This window comes from Lissotriton helveticus, chromosome 1_1 (genome assembly GCF_964261635.1).
Source record: "Lissotriton helveticus chromosome 1_1, aLisHel1.1, whole genome shotgun sequence".
Taxonomy (NCBI): domain Eukaryota; kingdom Metazoa; phylum Chordata; class Amphibia; order Caudata; family Salamandridae; genus Lissotriton; species Lissotriton helveticus.
Genome location: NC_136057.1, coordinates 1,339,244,765 through 1,339,269,587, shown reverse-complemented (window position 1 = coordinate 1,339,269,587; position 24,823 = coordinate 1,339,244,765). Strand labels below are relative to the sequence as shown.

Here is a 24,823-nt window from a genome sequence, read left to right as displayed (position 1 = left end):
ATGTATACAGTGATTCTATATCCAAAGTTATCAGTCTCATGTTGGCTTCCTATTGGATATTTTTGATTTTGTTTACAAAATCACCCGTTTCCTTAACATAAGTTGGCAGATCTTTAACCAGGTCTTGTAAATAATAATCAACATATTGTGATAAGTGTTCTCCAACACTGTTTATGGCCGATATTATTGGTCGACCCGGAATTGGACTAGTGTCTTTGTGTATCTTGGAAACAAAATATATGGAGGGTATTGTTGGAAATTCACTCCATAAAAAGTTAAATTCATCTTTTGAAATCATGCCATCCCGTTTGCATTGTTGAAGATGCTTCCTGAGTGTCTCTATAGCTGCCTTATACTCTTTGTTGTTAGTTTCTTTATAGCATGTTTTGTCAGATAATTGTTTGTGGGCTTCCTTTAAATAATCATCTTTGGGCCAAAGGACTTAGGGCCCGATGTAGGACACCAAATACCAGTCGGTAACGGCTGATTTCGGCCGTTACCGACCGGTATTTGGTTTTTGAGATGTACGGGGCCCAAATTTTACCGATTCGGTAAATTTACCGATTTGGTAAAATACCGAATCGGTAAATTTACCGAATCGGTAAATCTAGATGTAGGTGGCACTGAAAACAGTGCCACAGGCCCTTAAGAATTCGTTATTTACCATGAAATACTATTTTGTGGTAAATAACGAATTCCTGTGTTCATGCACATGTGTGCATGTACACCTGTGCCATGTGGCACACATACATGCCCTAAGGGCATGTATGTGTGTCACATGGCACACAAGCCAGAATCAGGGGTGCAACAGGGTGTCAAAGTGACACCCTGTCCCCCTTGACAATTCGGTAATTTTACCGAATCGGTATTTACCGATTCGGTAATTGACATTGACAATTGACATTGATTCCTATGGGCCTCTGGGTAATTACCGAATCATACCGATTCGGTAAAAATTACCAAATTATTTCCTACATCTCATTTACCGAATCTAGAATACCGAATCGGTAAAATTCGGTATTCTAGAGTCGGTAAATGAGATTTACCTACATCGGGCCCTATGTTTCCTCCCTTGTCCGAGGGTTTAATGATTACCTCTGTAATGTGCGTTATTTTATCCTTAGCATTTATATAGCTCACTGCATATTCTACATATAAGTTATTTAATTTTATGCTTATGGTCTCTGTTTTATTTTGTTTATTTTATTTATCACAATGTGTAATTCTGATCATAACTATTCTATCTACAAAAGCTTCACTTGAAATATTTGGGAAACATATAAAATAGATTAATATAAATAAATGAAAACGAAAACGAATATAAATGTACCCAAAAATATTAATAACATAAATAAATTAGCTTGTGTACAGCAACACTTCAAAGCCTGAGTTTCTAAATATTTATCTGTGCATGTACATATGGGATTTTATATAATACAATATCATATCTGTTTATTATTTTCCATAAACATGCATACCTTTTTATGTAGTTATATATCTATATTTGTGTTACTTAACTTCCACTGTAGCTAAAAAAGATCAACTCTCTCCAAGTCACTACTCTTTGTCTCATCCTACACCTCTTTCAATATATCCTCTACCTCCACTCGCTGACTCATCCCAAACCTCATTTTCCTACTATGATCTCCCAAAAAACCCTTTCTAGACTCTTCCCTCCTCTATATCTCCTTTATCCTATTCAAGCCAACTAACAGATTCACATGTCCACCATTCCAATTAACAACTTATACTAATCCACATTGGGTTCCGAAGTAATGTTCTTCATGCCGAAAAGTGTTTCAAGGCTTCGTCAGGGGTATTAAGCTCTATATAATTATAATTACAATTTTCCCTTCCACAAAGTCACACTTTGAACCAAAGCTGCACCTTTTATATTCCCTTTCATCTGGTAGACCTCATTCATTTTCTACAGCTGTGACTAATTATTTATTGAGGAGATTACACAAGGTTTTTCACAGGTAATTGCTATCTGGTAAGTGATGCCACTGCGCCGCGTGCACTGTATCTAAGGTATCTAAGGAAAGATTGTAAGAGTAGTGTGATTAACTCCACCCCAAAAACACATAGGCTGTTTACTCTCTAGAATTGAATGGTGCTGCTAGGCTTAAAGCTGTGCCAAGAGAGAAAATAAAAGTAAACCACACAGGAATGCAGACAAACCTGTTCTTCAGATCTTCTTTAAAATGGCTGAAGTTCCGTTCACGCCTCTCCAACTGTTACAAGTGTGCAGATAGAGTACTCTACCATTTTGTCGTACTCTAGCCCAGTCTGTAACCTGACTTAGAACCATTATCCAAAGCTTGGTTTCAAATTAAAATGTGTATACATTTCACATGCACTTTATACATATTGTCTAGAGAAAAAAAACGACAGCGATTAATAATGGCATTTAAATCCAGCAAGTATTAACCAAATGCTATTTTCGATAAAATGGAAATGCAGTTTTTGTTGCAACTCTATGTGCCACAAGGTGGCCTCGCAATGTAGTGTGAGTGTCCCAACACTATGTGTAGAAGTTAGTGTTTTGAAGGCAGAGCTCTGCTTGTGATCTGAGACACTTGGAATCTCCCATGTGGTCCTGCACATGCCCAGGAGGCTGGTTACATAAGATTAAGATTACCTGAAACAGCCACTCCCCGTTGCCCTTTTTGAATACCGTAGCTGCTCAAAATATACATCTGTGCGAGAAGGGAGTGGAACCTGTGAGCAAGTGTATATAAGACGCGTGAGGAAGCATCCATGGAAACGCCTTTTGAAAGAAAAACGGAAAAACCCAACCATCAACCTACACACCCCATAAACAGATATCCCTAGACAAGGTGGCTGTCTAGGTGGGGCCTCTATCCTTCAGAAGAGAACCCTTTTGTGATCCCCTTCTTTGTTCAAGATCTTTGGCGTACATCATATTGTATGCTTGATCTGTGAGTTATCAGTGGAGTGTTGTTTACTTGCTAGGTTGATCCCAGCCAAGTCAGAAAATTGTGATTTCTTCTATTAATTACAATGTAACATCCAGATTTGTCTGTGTGTTTTTGGGGATTCAGACATTGGTGAGCCACTAACGTTCAACAATAGAATAGTGGTGTCTCTCTGTAGGAGATTGTAATTCAGATATTCAATAGTATGTTGTAGTCCTACTTCATTCATCTTGCTCAAAACCTTTCCTATCTCAATATCGAAAAAGCCAAATGTACAAGGCTGATTCAGTTGGGTGCAGGGATAGATTGTACAATATTTCCCTCCCCTCATTCCCACTCAGCATTTCTCACTCCCACGTTTGGTACAGAATAAGCCAGGAGTCCGGCCTCATCCAGAAATTGGTACCTTTCCTCCATCTTTAATGCTCATTATCTCCACTGTAGCCTTTGGTCCATCCAAGCCTTCCCTCTTCTGCTACTCTTCTCTTCTCCTCACATAACCTCATTCATTTTTTCAGCTTGGTGGATGATCCCTCCTCTGCGCTACCTCCCAAGTCTTCCCTGCCTCCACTCACTTGCACCCTTTCTTTCATCCAACCATTCCACTCCAACCATAACTCATCCACCCCCTGACACAGACCAGACCCCCAGTCTCTCGTCCTTCACTCACTTCCCACCATGCCCTCAGTCACTGCCTGATTGTTCGACTTCTTTATATTCATTTTGCACCTTCGCCATTTCCTCACTCCATCTCTCCTTTTATCTCATATGCTCCTCCATGTCTCTCTCCAGTCTCCCCCATGCCAACCCATTGATTATTGACAATTTGAGCATTCACAGGTTTGTTATATTATGTTACTAAAATATGCATGGATAAGACTCAAATGCAGAGTATACTTGAAAATCTGTCCCTTTCTTCTTTTTCAGGTGTCTGCTCATAAACTGGCCTGCAGGAAGGAGTTTTGGATTGGCCTGCAGCGCATCTGGGAGGAACTGAAGTGGTTAGATGGTACATCCTACAACCAGAGTCTGTGAGTGTTCACTGATATTTCTCACATGTCTACATCACAGCAAGGAAATGGAGTTGACAATGTATAATTTCAGTCAGGCAGAAGAGAGTTGTATCTAGACAATTTAAATTGTGGATGTATATTTGTGTACTTCTGGCGTCACAGCGCTTTCTGTGAACAGAAGATCCACATTCAAGCTGCTTTGAATCATCCACAAAGCAATAAATAGAATAGGGCTGCTTTTCATCACCAAATACATTTAACAAAGAAACCTCTGCTCCAGATTGGCACCTCACCTCAAAATCTCACCATACAAGAAAAAAACATAGGTGGCACATCTTTCTCTGGAACTCATTACCCCCAAGGATAAAATCCACAGATAACTATCTTATCTTCAGAAGACTAGTCAAGCTATATTCCAACACAAATGTACAGCATATACCTGTGTATGAACGCATTTCATTTGAGTAAATGTGCGTATCTAGATATGTGCATTTCTTTGTATAAATATGTGTAATAACTATGTTTATAAGTATTTAGCTATTCTTTAGGTATGGTGAACAAATGTGCATATTACTTATGGTTATATTATTCTATGCTTAACATGTATATAGGTCACACCAGTTGTTTTTTTTTTTTAAATCTTTTTATTGCAGGAAAAAGAAGACAACATCACATTACGTACAAATTTCAGAGGCAAAAATATCCAAACAGAGAATTTGACCATTAAATAAATTGTTGAATAAATACAGAGGATAACAGTGTATATTCCCCAAAAAATAAATCATTTTAGTTGCTGCCGGTACATATAGATCAAATAAAAGTATCCCAAATTTTTTGCCTCGCTTTCAATGACTTAGTACCCCTTAGTTTGGCCAACGAAAGTTCCATCGTGTGTATTTCATTAATAAGATTCCACCAGTCCATGATTTTGGGTGGTTCCTTAAAGATCCAAGTCCATACAATAACCAACCTAGCACAAGCAATAGCAATAGTAATCAAGTCTTTATGTTTGTAATTTGTATCTTGTATATCTAGCAATACTAGATGTGCCGAAAGTGTTGGAAATACAATTTGTCTACTGTTTAGAGCCACGGTTAATTCTTTCCAAAAAGCTATGAGTGCCGGGCATTGATAAAGCATGTGTTCTATACCAGCGGCTTCTAGGTTGCATTTGGGACATTTAGTTCGCTCGCTAAGAACATTTCCAGAGGTCCAACTAGCAATTCTTTGTGGAGTATAATATATTTGAGTCACTGTTCTATATAGTTGAAGCCTTAAGCTTGAGGATTGGACAACTAGGTTTATTTGTTTAAGCGAGCGTGCGATCTGGCTATGGTTGATATTCACACCTAGTCGATTAGTCCATTTTTCGGCCAGGTTTTCACAGTCTCCTTGCTTGTGGCTACATAAGTAAGCATAGCTCTTGCTAATAAATGATTTAGTATGTTTGGAGTAGAGATGTTTTAAAGTATCCGAGTCTTCTATTTTCTCAATTTTCATTTTATTAACCAAAAAGTCTTTCATCTGTATGTATTTAAAATACATAGTATCTCTAATTTTGTAGATTAATTTTAGTGCATTAAAACTCAAAAAACCATCCGGGCCAAATAAGTCACCTAGTGTACATATACCATGCTCCAGCCACAAGGCTGCTGCACCATCGGGAAAAAGACCTGGTAGCCCGGGATTTCCCCAAATCTGCAACTCTGCATTAAAGAAAGGTATCTTGCCAAAGATCATTATTTGGTCCCAAATTCTTTTAATATGTCTCGCGGTCTTAAACTTGACTCTCTTGAAATAGTTGGGGTCATGCACACGGTACAAGAACTGATTACTATCTTGTCCCAACATAAATTGATGGAAAAATAAGGGAGCATCGTTGGTTATTAAGCTGCGTATACGTTGAAAAAAAGTTGCCAAAAAATATATTTTAAAATCCGGGAAGTTTAAACCCCCTTTTTCAATTGGGAGTTTCAAACATGCCATTGATCTACGAGCTTTTTTATAACTCCAAATATAGCTGCTACATATACTCTCTATTTTTTTAATATATATGTTATTGAGTTGTAGAGGGATAGATCTAAATAGGTACAACAATTTTGGTACAATCTTCATCTTTATTAAATTTATACATCCTACCAGACTCAAAGGTATCTTGTGCCAGTTTTTTAAAGATGTAGTTATTTGCTTAAGTAAGGGTCATAGTTCAAAGCTACAATTTTTTCTGTTTCTGCTGCAAGCTTAACTCCCAAATAGGTAGCGTTAGTGCAGAGTCCCAATATCGGTTGGACAGGTTTGTGAGTAGCAATTACTTGGGTTTTATTAACATTTAGTTTGTACCCTGATATCTCGCCAAATTTACTAGCTTCTTTAATTATCTCAGGGAGTGCCAAAACTAAATCTGTGGTAAATATAGCTATATCGTCCGCAAAAGCGGTAATTTTCAAACACTTGCCCCCATGCTGTATTGGTATTATATTATCTTGAGCAGACAATGCAATTAAAAATGGCTCCAGTGCTAGAGCGAAAAGCAGGGGTGATAAAGGACACCCTTGCCTTGTCCCCCTTTTAACTGCAAAATTAGCTGAGTTGGATCCCGCATAGCTAACTATTGCCATTGGTAGTTCATACAAAGATCGAACCCATCTGAGATATCGTCCCTGTATGCCGAATGCTCTCAACGCCGCCCATAGATACTCCCACCCCACTCGGTCGAACGCTTTCTCCGCGTCCAGCATAACCATTCCGAGTGGGGTGAGAGTAGTCGAAGCTACATCGAATGCAGTCACAGCAGTATTAATATGAGTAGTGGTGTCTCTCCCCACCACAAACCCATGTTGTTGGCAATTTACTAAATCTGGCATGATAGGGGCAAGGCGATTAGCCAAAATTTTGGCAAAGACCTTGGCATCAGTATTTATTAATGAGATGGGCCTATATGACCCTCGATCCTCTGGTGGTTTGCCTTTTTTCAGGAAGAATATTATTTTTGCAGTTCTCCAAGATATAGGAGCACTTCCTGTTTGACCTACAGAGTCTATCACCAAATGTAAAAGCGGTGCAAGTTCTTTCTCGCAAATTTTATATAGTTCTACGGGCAAACAGTCTTCTCCCGTGGCCTTACCTGAAGGTAGTGCTTGAATGGCTGTCTCTATTTCAGTTATAGTAATCTTAGCACCAAGTTGCTTAATTGCTTCAGTAACTAATCGGCAGGGCAAATATTTATCTAAATAATTGGTAATTTCTTCCTGTGAGGGTGAATTATCTGGGGTATATAAATGGCAATAGTATTCAGCAAATTGTTCTAAAATTTGCTCAGATTTTTTATATTCGATTGAGTCTGACCCTTTTATTAATTTTATAGTAGATTTAGCTTTTTTATCGGCTACCTTATAGGCCAAGATCTTGCCAATTCGATCGCCCCCTTCATATTGGGCTAGTTTGTATTTATGTATTTTAAAGCTAAATTTCTCCCTGAGAGTCTTTTTTAATGCCGACCTCAATGACACCAATCCTCGTCTCAATTCTTCAATATTTGTCCTCCCCTGTGTTACAGCGTCTATCAATTGTTGTTCAACTAGTAGAATACTAGATAGAGTTAACTTATCTGCCCTCCGTCTTTCGGTATTTTTTCTTAAGATGTATTGTTGCACATAGCCTCTAATGCTGCATTTGAACGCATCCCACACAAAATTAACCGTAGTTGAGTTAATATTAAATGTTATAAATTCATTGATGTGCGCTTTGATACCCAAGACAAATTCAGCGTCTGTGCATAGATATCTAGGAAATGTAAACTGTCGGGGGGATTGCTCTTTGTTGAGGGTTTTAAATTCAAACAATATAGGGTTGTGGTCAGATGTTACTCTCGGGCAGAGTTCTATATTGCAATTATCCAAAATACTATCAGTTGCCCATACCATATCAATTCTAGAACAGACTCTGTGGGGGGCGGAATAATATGTATATCCAGCTATAGTAGGGTGCTTAGTACGCCAAGCATCTTTCAAATTGTGTAGCCTTCCCAATTCCACACAGCTGCTCTAATTCTACGCATCCTGATTGTATTGATTTACTTGTGGAATCCTTCTTATAATTCATAACACAGTTGAAATCTCCCATTATAAGTAGCTCACCCTCCCACTCGAGTAATTCGATATTTAATTGCTTGTAAAGTGTGGGTACGTCAGCATTAGGACCATAGACCACGCAGAATACGTAGTATTTTTCAGCAATTTGCACCTGAGCAATTGCCCACCTTCCCTTATCATCAGCTGCAGTTTTAATAATAACCATTCTAATGTGTTTCTGTTTCAAAATAGCTACCCCCCGGATAGATGCCCCTAACGTTGAACAAACAACAAGATCATAGCCCATTTGAGACAAAAGTTTACGATCTTGAAACCCAATATGGGTTTCAGAAATAAGTGCCATATGGGGTCTGTACATATTCATTTCTTCTTGTACCAATCTCCTTTTGTCTGTACTATTTAGACCAGCAACATTCCACACCAAACATCTAAAAAAAGACATTATTTGAAACTAAGTTTTTCATAATCCTCTGTATTATATATCGTTTTATGTAAAAACACAAAAGCTTTGTCTCTATGTCTGTCCATCTTTTTTTCCTGCAATACAGTTTTTCCCCTTTTAACCCCACCCCAAACAAAACCACAAACCCATCCCGCCCAGCCCAGAGATCCCCCTCCCTGCCCACCAACCCGTAACCCCTCCCCCCAGTATCTACCCAGAGGCCTACCTCTATCTTCTGCTGCCGCTCAAGGGGCAGTCTAACAGAGAGGTCTCCCCAGGATCCCCCACACTCCGTATTATTGTCATACGAAAAAAGATTCAAAATATATGTCCAAATGCCCTATTAAGTTATTCTAAGCAATTTATGGTTAAGCGTAAATCTTAATTTCTACCTCTCTTAACCAACCCCCCCCCCCCCCTCTCGTTCATTGTTTTTTAATTTTTTAATTTTTTTGCTAGGTATTTGAGGTCATTTTTACAAGGAGTTGTTCCGCCTCCTTTACTTCAGTGCAAAGATAAGTATGGCCAGCTTTCATGATCTTGAGACGAGCTGGTTCTTGAAGATAAACTATTGCCCCCAGTGACTTGAAAGGATCGATCAATTTGCGTAGCACCCATCTTTTATCCATAGTGGATTTGCTAAGATCGGATTTAACAAAGAAAGATATGTTGTCAAATATCACTGGGGTATTCGGTCTAGCTTTAATTGAGACCGCTTGTCTTAGCAAGTAGTTGCCGAAGTAGACCATAATAGGTTGTGGATATTTGCTCTCTTTGTTCTTTAAAATCATAGGCAGTCTATGTACCCGTTGAAGTTGAGAGTCCCAATCCCAGCCGGAAAGGTCGGGGAATGCTTTTTGAAAAAGATTAACCAAGTAAGCCCTGGCATCCAAGCCGTCTGACCCTTCGGGTATTCCAAAAAGTCTCAGGTTTTGTCGGCGCTGTCTATTTTCCAATTCTTCGATTTTACTGTATAGTAACCCTATATCCTCTTTATGTTCCCTGGTTTGAGCGGAAGTAGTTGCCAGCGTCTCCTCAGCTTCGACAACCCTTTGTTGTAGCCCTTCGATGTCTTTGGTGACCCCACTCAATTTATTGGTAACTTCCTGGAGACAGTTATGAACCTTAATATTATCTTCCCTTAGTTGAAGGAAGTTCTGTTGTGTTTCTTGACGATGTATCATCAAAGTTTTTAGAATAAGGTCCAGGGAGGAAGCTTCAGAAGGCGTCTTAGAAGAATTAGAGACAGGTGAGAGTGGAAGTGGTATAGCTTGTGATACAGGTATGGTCTCACTACCTAGACTAATACCAGCATGGAATGTATCCTTATTTTTACCGTTAGAATTCACTTGTGTTGATCCAATAGGTAGTATATTAGGTGGTAAAGTATCAGCAGAGTCAGCAGGAGTTTTGATCAAAGATGTCCCCAGCAACCCTAAGTCTGCATCTTGGTCTAGCAAATCCACATTAACGATGGAGTGTTGCAGATTTTTAGAGACATTGACTTCTGCAAGAGTGGCTGCAGGGCCACACAGGGACATACTCTTAAACCGTCCTCTTGGTTGCATCCATTTAAGCAGAGGGGTTTGGTCTCTTGTCGATTTCCCTCCAGCGGTTTCTGAAACTAGAGTGGTAGTTAACACAGCCGGTTTCAATTTTTTCCCTCCTCTCTTTGATTTGACTCTTAGCTTTCCCCATTTCTTGAGGCTCGAGGAGTGATTGGCTTCTATTTGTGATTTGGAATAGTCTTGCTTTTCGAGCACCCCCTCTTCCTCAAAAAGCTCTTCATATTCATCATTTGAGTCCTGTTCTTGACTTTGTGAATCCTCTAGCAGCTCCGCACCATCACTGTTGGCTCGCACAATTTGGTCACACCAGTTTTAATATACATTATTTAATAACATGCTTATGGTTCTCCATTTATTTATCTTTTACAATATGTAAATGTTATCATCACTATTTATCTACAATTGCTTCACTATTGAATTATTGAAAAGAAAAAAAATAACACAAATTAGCCTAAAGTAAGTAAAGTGCTTTGACGCTTCATAAGAGGTAGTAAGCACTATATAAACACAATTACATTACTTTACATTACATACATCCATTGCTGTGAAGCAACCTAAAGACAACATGTAGCACTACATTAAATGTGTAGCTAATGGAATTGCTCATTGTTCCTCCTGTTAATTACTCATGTAATTAGCTGTACAAGAGCAGCGTGGCTGCAGCAGTACTATCTGCAAAAGGTCCTGTGGTACAGCCACTATTTATTTACAGCACCCTTGATGGAATTAATGCTCTTCATCCATGAAGGGCAAACATCATGTCTTAAGTACCAGGGTATTTTAGGGGCTAGAATAATTGAAATATTTGTATAATTAACTGCAAAAGGTACAGACTATTGAATAAACTGAACTGCATCTTGCACATTCCATTGCCAGTAGACTGGTGCATCAAGTGAAAGTCATCATCACACCTGTTAAATGACAAAATGACCAAAGAGACTCGTTTATATCAGTCATATACATAAGTCACATTCATACTTTACATGTCAGTATGCTGGTGTCACCTCCCTGCATATATATTCTGGAATCCTCTGTAGAATTGGATGCTGCACCCTGAACAAAGTGCAGTCTCTGTCTGTGGCAAAGACTGCACATTGCCGGGGGGCGTGGCTTGCAGCCGAGGAGAATGGTCGCAATCTAAGCGGCTCCTCGGCCCTCGCTACCACACTGTCTCCTATCCGGTGCTAGTGCTATCAGGCCGCCCATAACGGATAGCCGCAGGACCGTGGACCTTCCGGGTGACCCTGCTGGGCCTCTGCTGTCCGACAGGTCCTCCTACACGCCGGAGTTTGACTCCGACAGCCAGACCTCCCTCGGCCCAAGATGGCGGCCGCGGGCGCCGGACGCCCGACAGTAAACTCCGGGGCCGCCCAATAGCCCCGGGTGCCTGTGGGCAGTGTCGTCGAGTCTTGCGGGGGCGATTCCCCACCGCATCCGGTTGGCCCCGCCTTGCTGGCCCCTCCAGGAGACGAGCAGCACGGCGATCTACGGGCCCTCCCTACCGCCCAGCGCCTCCAGTCACGCGAGTCCCCGGCTTCTGGCCTACTGCCGGGGACCGCCCTGCAGCTACCGGTGGCACCCGGTTTCCTCCTGCGGCGCGGCGGACAGACATGCTGCCCCACCTGCTGGACTGCCTCCCTCAGCCTGACCACGTGGCAAAAAACGGCAAGAAAGACTCCTGGGCCTCTTGGCAGCCTGCTGGTATGTGACCACTCATCCCCCTGAGCACTGCGTTGCCGCGCTGTGAATAGCGCCCATCCTGCCTCAGCCTTGCGACGATCGGCCCCCCTGGGTCGTTGGCGCTGCCCAGAGAATATAACCTGGTGCGGTCTACACCCCACTCTACGCCCTGGACTGGTGGATACAGGGTGTCCCAGTGCCGACCTGAGTCCTGCCTCTGCGAACCCCTTCTGTTGTATCCGAGTGCTGCGGGAGAGGTAGTAACTCAGGGGAGCTCTTTCACACCCTTGCGCTTGCTCCGACCAGGAAGCTGGGGTCCTTCCACCCCTCCCCCACAAGGGACCTGAGACTCACGCCGTGGGGCCTACAAGACTGAGAGTGGTGTTCCTGCCTCCGCTTTCCCTTGTGTGGACTGCTGTTCGACCCCTGCCATCTGTGACCCTGTGGACCTGCAATTTCTATCAGAGACATATATTCCAGGGTACGCGAGGCTCGTTCCCCTCTACGATCGACGTAGGACCCCCCTCTTTTTTCAAACTGCGTGCCGGCAAGATCTGCACTTCACAATGGCCTCTAGTAAGGGAAATCGACCCCCCAACCAAAGACAGATCAATAAATTATCCTGGGGCTCTAAGGGGGAATCTAAGGACACTGCTCCTGACGCTATACCTAAGACAGCGACTACCCCTCCGCAGACGAGACCCCCCACCCTGGATGATGTCATGGAGGCGATCGCTGGGGTCCGGTCCTCTCTGGAAACCCGTATTGACTCCGTGAATATAGAAGTTACGCTGCTGCGCGCGGATCTTCGGAAAATGGATACCAAAGTAAAAGATATGGAGATCAAAACCTCAGCACTCATAGACGATACCTCCACTCTACAGCAGCAAGTGACCCAACTTCAGAAACAACAGCGACAGATGGAGCTTCTTCTCGATGATTATGAAGGACGTGCACGACGCAATAACCTCCGCATCCTGGGTGTTCTGGAGTGTCTTGAAGAGCCGGCCGCCGACCTCTTTGTGGAGAAACTGGTCTTACAACATCTCCAACCAAAGCAACTCTCCAATTACTTCTCCATAGAAAGAGCACATAGAGTCCCCGGGGGCAAGCCGAAGCCGGGTGCTCCCCCCCGCCCTATCGTGGCCCGCGTTTTCAATTTTCGTGACCGAGATGTCATCCTCCAGACGGCACGAGCGGGGCCCCCGCTGCGACTTGACAACGCACAGATCATGATCTTCCCGGATTTCACTGTAAAGGTACAGGCTCGTCGGCGCAGTTTCCTTGAAGTGAAGAAGGAGCTCCGCGCACAATCCATCAAGTACTCCATGCTGTTTCCCGCGAAACTCCGCATTGAATCGGAAGGCAAGACATGGTTTTTTTAATCCCCTGCTGAGGTTTGGGATTGGCTTGAAGGATGGCGCCAACCCAAAACTTCCCAGGACCGTCGCAGGAAATCCGCTGATCGCTCTGACTCAGAGGTGCTACCTGAAAGTCAGGACCTGTTTGCAGACGCCACGCAGGGTGAGCGGCGCATCACTTGATGGAGACCTATCCGGCGACTGGAGCACGTTTGCTCTAGACCGATTAAGCTTGCACAGCCTGGGATGTTGTTCCTCCCCGTTATGCGATTCTTTGTTGGCACCCTGGCTATATATCCGCTACTTCCTCAGTCTGTCATGACACTGTGTTGCTGCCTGAACTATTCATATTGACCAGGGGCTGCAACGGACTACAGTATTTCGACTACAAGGAAGTGACCTTCTCGCTGATTTGTGCTGAACTCACTCCTCAACTTTCACGACCTCCCTCTCCGGACCGGACTCAAACTAACGATCTGCAACATATTCTGAATCATATATATCCTTTTTTTTTTTTTTTTTGAATTTGTTGTACTTGTGTATTTTGCTCCGTTTGTTGTTTTTCCTATGACTTGTGAGTGGTATCACTCTTGTAGATGGTTCTAGGATACTACAGCCTCACTCACCCAATGTCCTTGCAGCAGAGGCACTCCTTGGCCCTTAGTACGCCTTATTGACACAAGGGAGAGTGATCAGCTTCCTGATTAACTGGGGGGAGAAACGTTACAGAACTTGCTTGTCCTGATCCTATAGGGAGTGTGAATGCTGTCCGTATACTTTGGCTACTGCTGCTGGACACTGCCAAATGGCTGAACTGATATGGTTCGGACTTCCGGCGTGAGGCCTGCCGGGGGCCCACTGGGTACAACTGGCTATTTGACTCTCCTTATCCTCCTCTAGCTCCAGCTACCATGGCCTACCCTGGTTAATTCGTTACTGTTATCTACTATGTGAATACTGTTATTGATGCAAGTTGCATTTGACTGCACTAGACGATATCATCCTGTTAACTGATAGCGGGGGCACCTATGGCTCTCCACGCACCCCATTAATGTTCGGGAGGGCGACAGGCCCTCTGCCTAGTTGGGGAGTGGATAGTTTTAAGTCCGCGGGCAGGGGGGCAGGGAGGAGGGTTGGTGGTAGGGATGTGAGATGGGGGGAGGGTTTTAGGGGGACAGGGGTTGTTGGGAAGGTTAAGTTTGCCAAGTCAACGTTATGGTTTCTGGCTTTGTTCATGTTTACATATTGCAGAGAGTCTATGAACATTGAGTGCGCTATGCAGCGATCCACGCTTTCACTACACAGTCCACACTTGCTATCAGCCAATGCCGGCTCCCTCCTTCGAGAGAGATGGGTACTTGAGAATCTGGGCCTGACGTTGCTGTCTTTTCTGACTTATTTCTTGTCTCCACGCAACACTGATGTCTCAGGCATGGGCCTGCCTACACAATGCTCGACACTTTCTCAAAGAACCCACTGCCCAACGGTCGTCCATACCAGGCCCCTCGCTAAACCCGCTATGGGCATACCCGGGACTGTCATCTGCTACAGGGCACAACTGGTGCCCCCTAGACCACTAATCCGCGCACACCCTCCGTCCTTTGAGCCACCATGACACTCCCATCAACGACAGCTCTCTCACTCATGACGTGGAACGTCAACGGCCTAGGCAATAGAATTAAAAGAGGGATAGTCATACAATATCTTAAACGCCATGCCCCAGACTTGGTTCTCCTCCAAGAAACACAATGCGTGCCAAGCACTACACCGGGGAGGCTATAAACTACTCGTACACGCAGGTTTTACTTCTGGTTCTAGAGGGACAGGGATCCTGGTTCGGAATAATGTTGCACTGACATGTACAAAGACATGGGCTGACCCTCTGGGTCGTTTCGCAGTATTAGAGGCCAACTGGGAAGGCAAACCGCTAAATTTCATCTCAGTCTACATCCCTCCAGCCCTAGGCACGACCGCATTGCAGGCCCTGCAACGGATAATGTTAGACCTCCCGCAGGGACCTCTAATCATTGGGGGCGACTTCAACATGACAATGAATGATGCCCAAGACCGGCACCCCCAGCGGCCGTCACACCGACTGGGTTCTGACCTATCTGACTTCGCACAAACAATGGGGCTTGAGGACCTATGGCGTTCATCTCACCCGACTATTTCCTATTTCACACACTATTCCAACGCTCACAACAGCAGCTCTCGTATGGATGTATGACGTTATAACGCATACTATTACTCCGCAGACCATTACAACGCGACTTTTACTCCGCATACCGTTACAACGCATAGCGCCTTGGGGCGCTGGATAGTGGTAAGTATAATTTTCTATTCCAACACCAGTCCCCGTGGACACTAGGGAAGGTGTTGGATAGAAAATTAAACTTATTCCCTATCCTACAGCGCCCCCCAGCGCAATGCGTTGTAACGGTATGCGGAGTAAAAGTCGCGTTGTAATGGTAGTGCGGAGTAAAAAATGCGTTGTAACAGGTGTATACCCTCTCGTATAGACTATCTATTCTCACCAACCACTGACCTAGAGTTCTTTCGCCACCCTAAAGGGCTCCCCAGGGGAATCTCAGATCACTCCCCACTCACAGTAGAATTCACGCATCACCGGCAGAGACCCCGCGGCCCTATCATCATAACACCCTTGATCCTAAAAATCCCTGACATAAAAGACGACTTACTAAAACACACAGAATACTACTTTGCGGAAAATGTCGGCTCGGTGAAATCCGCTGTAACTGTATGGGAGGCCTATAAGGCGGTACTCAAGGGTAGGGCACTATCCTTCAAAACCGGTTACATCCGCAAGCAAAGCAAACACCTGTCCCAGGTAGAAACAGACCTGACCGACCTAGAATCACTCCACAACGCAAAGCCCACGGACGTGACAGCAGATCGTCTCCGCGCGAAACAAATGGAATATAAGGCGCTGGCCTCTGAAAAGGCACAGGCTAAGCTCCTGAAAACTCGCCACCGGGTCTACGAACTGGGAGACAGGGCGGGTAAAATGCTGGCATGGCTGGAAAAACGAGACCAGGGGTCCCGATGGATCCCAGAATTGACCATACCGGGCCAGTCCCAGATCACGGACCCAGGTGACATAGCAGAGGCCTTCGCCGCCCACTTTGAGAAAATCTACACGGCCAAAGCCCTATATAGCGCCGAAGAGTCTAGGCTGCTCCTCGATGAGATGAGACTTCCCACTCTTTCCGACTCTGAAGTGCAGGAATTGGAGGCAGACCTCACCTCGGAGGAGGTTGGAAATGCCTTGTTTGCCGTTCAATCAGGTAAAGCCATGGGCCCCAACGGTGTCCCTATTGAGTTCCTAAAAGGCATGGCAGGCGAGATCCTCCCACACCTCAAGGCGATGTTCGAGGAGAGCCGTGAGGTTGGATGCCTGCCCCTCGACCAAAGATTAGCGTCAATAGTGGTCATCCGTAAACCTCATAAACCAACTAACGTTTGCGGCTCCTACCGACCGATCTCCCTCATTAACTCTGAGGCGAAGGTCCTGGCGAAGCTCCTCGCTACCAGGCTCATGGCGGTCCTCCCCGCCTTGATCCACGAAGATCAATCCGGCTTCCTGCCAGGCCGGAATACGGCACTCAACCTCCGACGGGTTCATAACGTGATGAGTAGAATGCCGCACCTCCGGGAAGACGCAGCCATTCTCTCCCTCGATGCTACACTTGCCTTCGATTCTATAGAATGGTCGTACCTCTTCGCGGTCCTACATCGCTATGGCTTTGGTCCCAAATTCATCCAGTGGATCCGATTGCTTTACACTGATCTTTGGGGTCAAGTCTATGTTAATGGACATACATCCAGGCGCTTTCCCCTACACAGAGGTACGAGGCAGGGGTGCCCACTATCCCCTCTGCTGTTCGCACTCACTCTCGAACCTTTGGCCCACTGGGTCAGGACTGACAACTCCATCCGCGGCCTCCAATGGAACGATGACACGATCGACAAGATCTCACTCTATGCGGACGACATCCTCGTATACGTCTCCTCCCCCAAATCCTCTATCAATAGTCTATTACACGTCATCACCAACTTTGGCAAGTACTCAGGTTTTTCCAATAATTGGTCCAAATCGACACTATACATACTACATGGCCCACCACCTCCCCTGCCACGGGGCTACTCGATTGAACTGGCCCAGGAGGGATTCAAATACCTCGGAATTTTTGTCACTCCAGACCCAAATATATTCTACGATCGCAACCTTAAAGGCCCACTACAAAGACTTCGTGATGACATTTCTCATTGGAGATCACTCCCTCTCACTCTCCCCGGCAGAGCGGCCCTCTTTAAAATGCTAGCACTCCCTCGATTCTTATATGCCTTACAGAACTGTCCATTTCCCATAGCCGATTCTTATTTTAACACGCTCGAAGGAGACCTCCGACTCCTTCTTTGGGACGGCGGTTCTCCCCGTATTGCTCTCCTCTCACTTACACAGGGGTGGTACGACGGAGGTATTGCCCTGCCGCACATCCGACTTTACTATTGGGCTACCCAACTGACCGCCACTAACACATGGATCTACGGTTCACCCACAAACCCGGCTTTTCACCTAGAGCGGTACCAGACCGGCCGCGGGGGCTATCTAGAAGCCTTATATGGTAAGAACTCTCGAGCCCGATATATAGGCCCGATGTCCCACACAATCACGATCTGGCACCCAGCTAACAAACGGCTTGGGTGGGCCAACACTCTTACGCTATCCACCCCACTGTGGACCTCACATAAACTGGGCTCTCTCTGCCACTATCAGGGTTTTGACAGATGGGACACGATTGGCATCTCCACTTTAGGTGATATGCTTCACAAGGGTAAACTGCTGACATTCGAGGAACTCCAGAAGACACACGACTTGGCGCAATCTGAGGCTTTCCGCTATCTCCAAATCAAACACGCCATACTTGCCAACGTCCCTGATCTTTCTTCTCTTCCACAATCCTCACCCCTCGAGGATAGACTCTTATCGGAACCCCTCCAGGCCAAAGCAATATCGCACACTTACCGCAAATTATGTAATAACATGCCCAACGCCTTCCAACTCTTACGAGACAAATGGCAGGGCGACATCGGAGACTTAGACGAGACAGACTGGCAAGCGGCGCTGATGTCCCCGCGCGAATCAGCTATCAATCATAGATTCCGACTCATACAATTAAAGATATTACACAGAACATACATGTCTGCCCCCCTACTAGCCAAGATTGGTAGACGCACATCTGACCTCTGTCTCCGTAACTGCGGTCTGATTGGTACTTTCTACCACGTTCTCTGGGAATGCCCAGTGATCCAAGACCTATGGGAGCGAGCTGTTCGCAAAATGACCGATGCTCTGGGGAAGCCCGTCCCCCTGACTCCTAGGTGCGGACTCCTCAATATATGGGACCCCACAGATCTAACTGCACTGGAGCAACAGTGGGCAGCTCTGGGCTTCCTCTTACTGAAAAGGGAAATAGCAATGCACTGGGGCTCACCAGCTAAACCGCTTTTGATCAGATGGGTTGCTGCTATGGATGTGTGTATGTTGTCAGAAAAAACGGTCTATAAGATCAGGGGTTGCCCTGGTGTCTGGGATAAAAAATGGGGGCAATGGAACGTCTACAGAGGTGAACTGTGTACTTCCCCCTCTACTGAAATGTCATTGGCTAGATCTGGTTCCCCTCGAAATCGCGCTGGCGATCCATTGCTGTAACTTACGTACTCTATGTCAAGTATGTTTTTTTGTGATTGACTGCTTGATACCACCTCTGCTTTTGTTCAATAAAATATAAAAAAAAAAAAAAAAATAGACTGCACATTGCCTCATCCTTGAGATGGACCTTCTTCAGACATGTCCTTTAACCAACTTCATAATCTGTTTGCCCTCCTGGGTAGAGAGAGCTCAGACTGGCATTACTTCACCCACCTATTCCTGAGTGGCTTTGCGGATCACCACCACATCAACAGTGGAACCCGTGCAGTGGTGCTCAGCAAATAGAGGTTGGCCACAGTGGTCCCATCCCCTAGACCTATTTTAAGTCACTGCCATCTTGGCAGCAGGTGATCTCTAGGAGGGGTTCAAATTGTCTCTTTTACCAAGTCATCTTGTGATGCCTACTCATTGGTAGCCCATTTAATAGGACTTTGCCTGTTTAAGTCAAACCAACTAACCAGCTAACATCATTATTGCCTGCTTGTGTCCAAATTATGTCTTGGGGTGTTCTATCAGACAGAGAAATGATAAGCCAAGTGGAAACTACTTACCATACTATAATCATGTATTATTTTTGTAAAATCCCTTATAGCTGAGAAAGGAAACTTTCAAACTTAACTTGCTTGTTGGGCTTGACCTAATCTTGGTTGTAGTTGATAGTTTGTTAGATTCAGTCCTCAGTCTCAATATGTTTGCTACGCTCACAGTACATTGTAGGCAGCAGTGCTTAAAGTCTAACATATCCTGTTCCAGGCACATTAATGCTAAAGAAAAATTCCTAGCCTTGGGATGTTTTCTTGTACTTTGGTTTCTTCTATAGAACACATTGCAGCTTTTTGTATGACTGCCTCCACTCCAAATGCCTTGCAAGACAAAACAGCCCCTGGATTGGACGGCAGACCTGCCAGTCAATAGGTAAAACCTCCATTTTACTAGAAAAGATCATATGAAGTTCTGGGAGATTCTACTAGCCAAGGACCCAGACATTGGTTTTTAAGTGATTCCTCTTTATGGAGTGGTTGGAGCTCCATCATGACAACATTGATCATTTTGTGAGGGAAAGATGCTAGACTGGAGATGTCATCCTCTTCCCAACCTTGATTATGTTTATCCTTAAGTCACCTCAGTCTCAATAAAGGTGAAATGGAATTGAATGATTTTGGTTGGTTGGCCTGCTTTTTCCAAGCCCTAGCAGCTAGAGGTCTCTAGGGCAGAATTGACACTGGGGCAAATACACAGCAACAAATGAGAGAGATATAATACATCAGTAGCTCTAAAACAGATGAACTGCTACATTCCTTACCTATGCACTCTCTGCCCATGCCTTTGCACACAGCTGCCAAAAAGGACAGTGCACCCTGAATTGGTAATTTTACCTTCCAGGTGCCCTCAGGTTTGTGCAATAATAGTCCCACGTGAAGCCCTAATTGCACACATGCCATACCAAATAGTTGCAGAGGTAAGGACCTGCTCCAGATGTCTCACTCACAAACTTTGAGTCAGCCAGGGCACGGATGTAAGAGATAGAGATGCCCCCTGCAATTATTTCATGGCCGTTACCTCAATTCAACCCAAGCAAAAGAAATAGAAAGTAGATACCAGCATGTTTCAGAGTAATATCGAGAAACTTCTTCAGTGCAGATGAATGCTGACTGCTTCGATGTAAGTGTTTTAGACCGACCTCTGTTCCTAGGCCCTTCGAGACACCATCCTTAATTAGAAATATTGTTCTTCCTTCCTGAGATGATTAGACTGAGATTGATTAGTCTCAGTCTTGGATTAAAGTTGTAGGTGGTGAAGATGTCAGAGAATACACCACCTTTCATCAGTTGTTATTGTTCATGATCTATCTACTCCATTCAGTGTCATTAACCACAAGATTCTACTTGACCACACTCACTTCTTGCGGCACTCCTCCGTTTCCTACACCGAGTTGTGATCAGCTCTTCTTCTTTTGTGCAGTCACAAGGGTTCAATCAGGGTCCATTAATTTTCTCCCTCCGCATCACCTTCCTCATTGCTGTCATCTCCTCATTCAGTTTCCTTTATCACCTCAATGCAGATGATATGCAAACTTTTTGGCACTTTCAACCTCACTTTGCTTTCGGATGCCTTACTGATATCTTCCAGGGTATGGTCTTATGGTCTTTCATACTTGCCTTATCAGAAATTGAAATACCCTATTTTGCTGGCTCCACTTATCCTATCTCCTGTCTTCACCTAAATTTCCTCCGGCCAAATGATGTCCTCACCCAATCCCACAAGTCGGAATTCTGGAGTCCTCTCATATTCAAGAAGACACTTACATTGCTTTCTTTCTCACACTACTGAAGCCTTAGGATTCAGTCTACTCTTTACGTGGAAAATTAGCCCTCATCTCTGTTGTAATTAAGTAGATCCAGTCCAAGTAGTTTCAAGTAGGTTTATTGAAGATTGATGTTACATCTTAAAGAGAGCCCCACCAGGAGCAGCCTCACTGCTGCTCAGCCCATCACCAACTGACTCTTACTCACATGAACATTCCATTCACCAACATTCTAGACAACACTACACTTTTCGCTAGCGGGTTTCAGTATGGTAATGATTCTGTGGGTTTCCTTCCACCCCCTTTGGTCACATTTATACATTTTGCAGCTTAAGTGCCTTTCAGTCTCCAGTGGCACCAATTCACCTCCTATCAGGACAGCAAAGGATTGACTAGTTCCTAAGTAGAGCGCTTAGTTCAAGCTCCTCATGCCAGGATCAAAAGCGACTCTTGGCCTACCTCCCCTACCTTCTGAATCCCCCGGACATTACTTCTCGGCCACTGTGCTCTTCTGTTACTCATCCACCTGTTCACACCACAAAGGGTTTGATCTCCTCACCTATTCTGCAAACTACCTGGAATGCCCCGCTGCGTGATCTGGGGCCACTCGACCTTACAGAAATGAAAACTACCCTCAGAATCTATCTCTTAAAACTAGAGACCCCACAAAGCCGAAGGGTGATATCAACCCTACTTGAAACCTCGAACAACAGTCTATTCCTCAACACTGACAACTGACGGCATGGGCCACTGACATTACTCACTCCTTCATTCACAGAGTGAGCCCAGTACTGGAATGTTCATTTAATATCTGCTACACATACCCCTTACATACTTAAGGTATAACTTCTCTACCCTTCCATGCCTTGGTACTGTAGAAAGTATTAGTTTTCATATTCAACTAAAACACTAATAAGTGCATTAAAAGGAGAAACTCCTTTTAAATAAAATATACTTAAAGGTAAATTCTTCCCTGTCTATATCAGAAAATGTATTTTATTTTTGTACGTTCATGTTTCTGTTTGTGCCTACTTTGCCTAATCTGAGCGTGATGGGAACGTTCTCCACCGACTTGTTGCTTGCTGACACTTCTGTGATTTTGTTTTTTAGATATCACATTGAAGACTCAGGAGAATGCGCCTTTATTAATTGGAAACAGATTTCCATGTCAGGATGCGCGCTGCCCCAGAGGTGGATCTGCAGAAAAGAGTCCTATGGAGCAGAAGCCAAGCTTGGCAGCGGGGAAAGAACATTGGCGCCCTTCGGCTAGTGGACTGGCCGGTCCATGCCATTCACAGCAGTGATTTAAGAGTGTCCCTGCAGGGGATGTCAGTATGCAACATCTACAAATAAATCAGTAAAAACAACCAGGATAACAGTCCCTGCAGAACTGATATGTTGCCATTAGCGCTTCAATGCACAACAAGGAAAGATGGACCAACCCACTGTGAACTAAATGCAAAAAGCATGGTTTGAAATGGAAAGAGAAGAGACACTACGCAATAAAGCGTATCATCTGCGACAGCAAAATTTTAGGAAACATGCAATTCTGTGACCTAGAGTGTAGTTGAGAAATTGTCATGATATGTTGTGTCATCTATAGGTTGTAATTAGCACAATAGTGGCATAGTGACACTCAGTCTCCAGAGTGATTACACCCAATGCAAACAGAATGTATGACGTTTCAACGCATGCTTTTACAACGCATGCCATTACGACACAGGTTTTACAACGCAAGTCGTTACAACGACTTGCGTTGGGGGGGCGCTGGATAGTGAATAGTTTAATTTACTATTCCAACTCCAGTCCCCGTGGACAGTAGGGAAGGTGTTGGATAGTAATTAAACTATTCCCTATCCTAGAGCGACCCACAGCGCAATGCGTTGTAATAACTTGCGTTGTAAAAGTTGCGTCGTAATGGTAGTGCGTTGTAAAAGTTGCGTTGTAAAGGATGTTCCCCATGCAAACAGATATTAGAAAAACTTTTTGGCAGATGTTTTAAAAACTGATACCCATTCCATAAATCATTAGGTCTCTTGCTGCTAGTGACGACTGGGCACCTTAGATTACAACCCCTCATGATTGCGAGTCTTTATGCACCCAACATAGAACAATTACAACTCTTAGACACCTATTGTCACACTTAATGTGGACGCTTGGTGGTTCCTGCTCTGTGGGGTGGGGATTATAACTTGGTTTCAGATTGTGGCATGGATCGCTCACTGACACCCCTCCTGGGAGCCCACGGTTGGATGTTGCCCACAGGTTTCAACAGTGTATGTGTTGTGGAATACGTGTGCCGCCGAAACTCAGATCACAATCCATTAATCATACAACTCCGATTTGGGGCAGACACACCTACCTATCTGTGGTTCCAATATGGAGGTTAAAATAAGGCACACCATTAGATCCTCCCTTTAGGGCGATAATTGGTAAAGAAATAGACCTTTATTTTTAAAAAAAGATGTGGGACCAGTATCACTTCACAACTCTAAATGGGAGGCTTTAATATTGTGATTAGAGGCCACTGTATAAAAACCTATTATGGCATGAAGTCCACACTGACTGATAATTCTCAGAGGCAAAATCGTTCTTACGCCCCCTAGAAAGACTCAACCACTGCTATTGTGAGAGAAAGACCGCGCCTCCTTGAGGTGATTTAAAAACCTTTAGAATCTGATAGAAAGGTGACAGTGTCTGGATTATACGGCATACATCACTTGCCAAAATAATGAAGGTGATACAGCAGGCTGGCTTTTGGCATGGCTTGATGAATACGAGACATCAAGTAGACCTATCTGTGCTATACAGGCACTAGAAGGCCATTTAGAGACAACATATGTAGATAGAAACAAATTATTTTCATGCATTACGGAAGTTCTAACCCAATGTAGACACTCACTGCTGAACAAGCAGCTTTAATAATTGAAATCTAGAGGCGCAGGTGGTGCAACTCACTATAGACCAGCTGGCGTGAAGAAAGGCTCCGGTGTTAGACTGGTTACCTTTGGAATCTTACAGCACATATAAATCACAGTTGACCCCATGCCTTCATGCCTTCTACATGGGAGTGAACACAGAAGGAATACTACCAAGATCGACTCGAGATACAACAATAATGATACTACCTAAACCTGGCCAAGATCTCCTAAACGTTTCAACATATAGGCCAATATTATTAGTGAACTCAGAATATAAAATACTGGGGAAACTCATTGCAAATCAGCTACTTCCAGAGATACCACGATTGGTCCATTCAAATTTGTGCCGGGAAGGAACACTCATATACACACTGGGGGGCAGATTTACAAGCCCCCTTACAACACTTTTACGCTGCAGTTGTATCACTTTTGTGAAGCAGCGGCGGCGTAAACCATGCTCCACGTTGCAAATTATTTACAATGTGACGCATCTAGGAAGATGCGTCATGTTGTACAGCACTGCTGCAGGTTTCATGTGGGCGTTCCGTCGCAGTGTGGGCATTCCGTCGGAGGGAAGCCTAGGAAAAGTGATGCAGTGAAATCTACAAGATTTCACTCAGTCACTTTTCCGACGCCGCTGCTTCAATCCTTGCACCTCCTTGAAGTAGGCGTAAGGCGTGATGCAGCATGTTGGAGATAGGCTGGGTTGGAACAGTGCTGGAGTTGCGTTGCGCCCGCGACACAACTCTCGCACTGCGCCAACCTTACG

The 24,823-nt window shown here is 44.4% G+C and overlaps 1 protein-coding gene across 1 annotated transcript in view; it reads left to right on the top strand.

Annotated features, from left to right (window-relative positions):
* Positions 1–24,823, top strand: part of LOC144823810 (ultra-long-chain fatty acid omega-hydroxylase-like) — a 225,999-nt gene that overhangs the window by 37,704 nt on the left and 163,472 nt on the right. Inside the window, exon 4 of the mRNA XM_078682666.1 lies at positions 3,867–3,970. Within this exon, the coding sequence (XP_078538792.1) occupies positions 3,867–3,970 (104 nt within the window). The remainder of the gene's footprint in view (positions 1–3,866; positions 3,971–24,823) is intronic.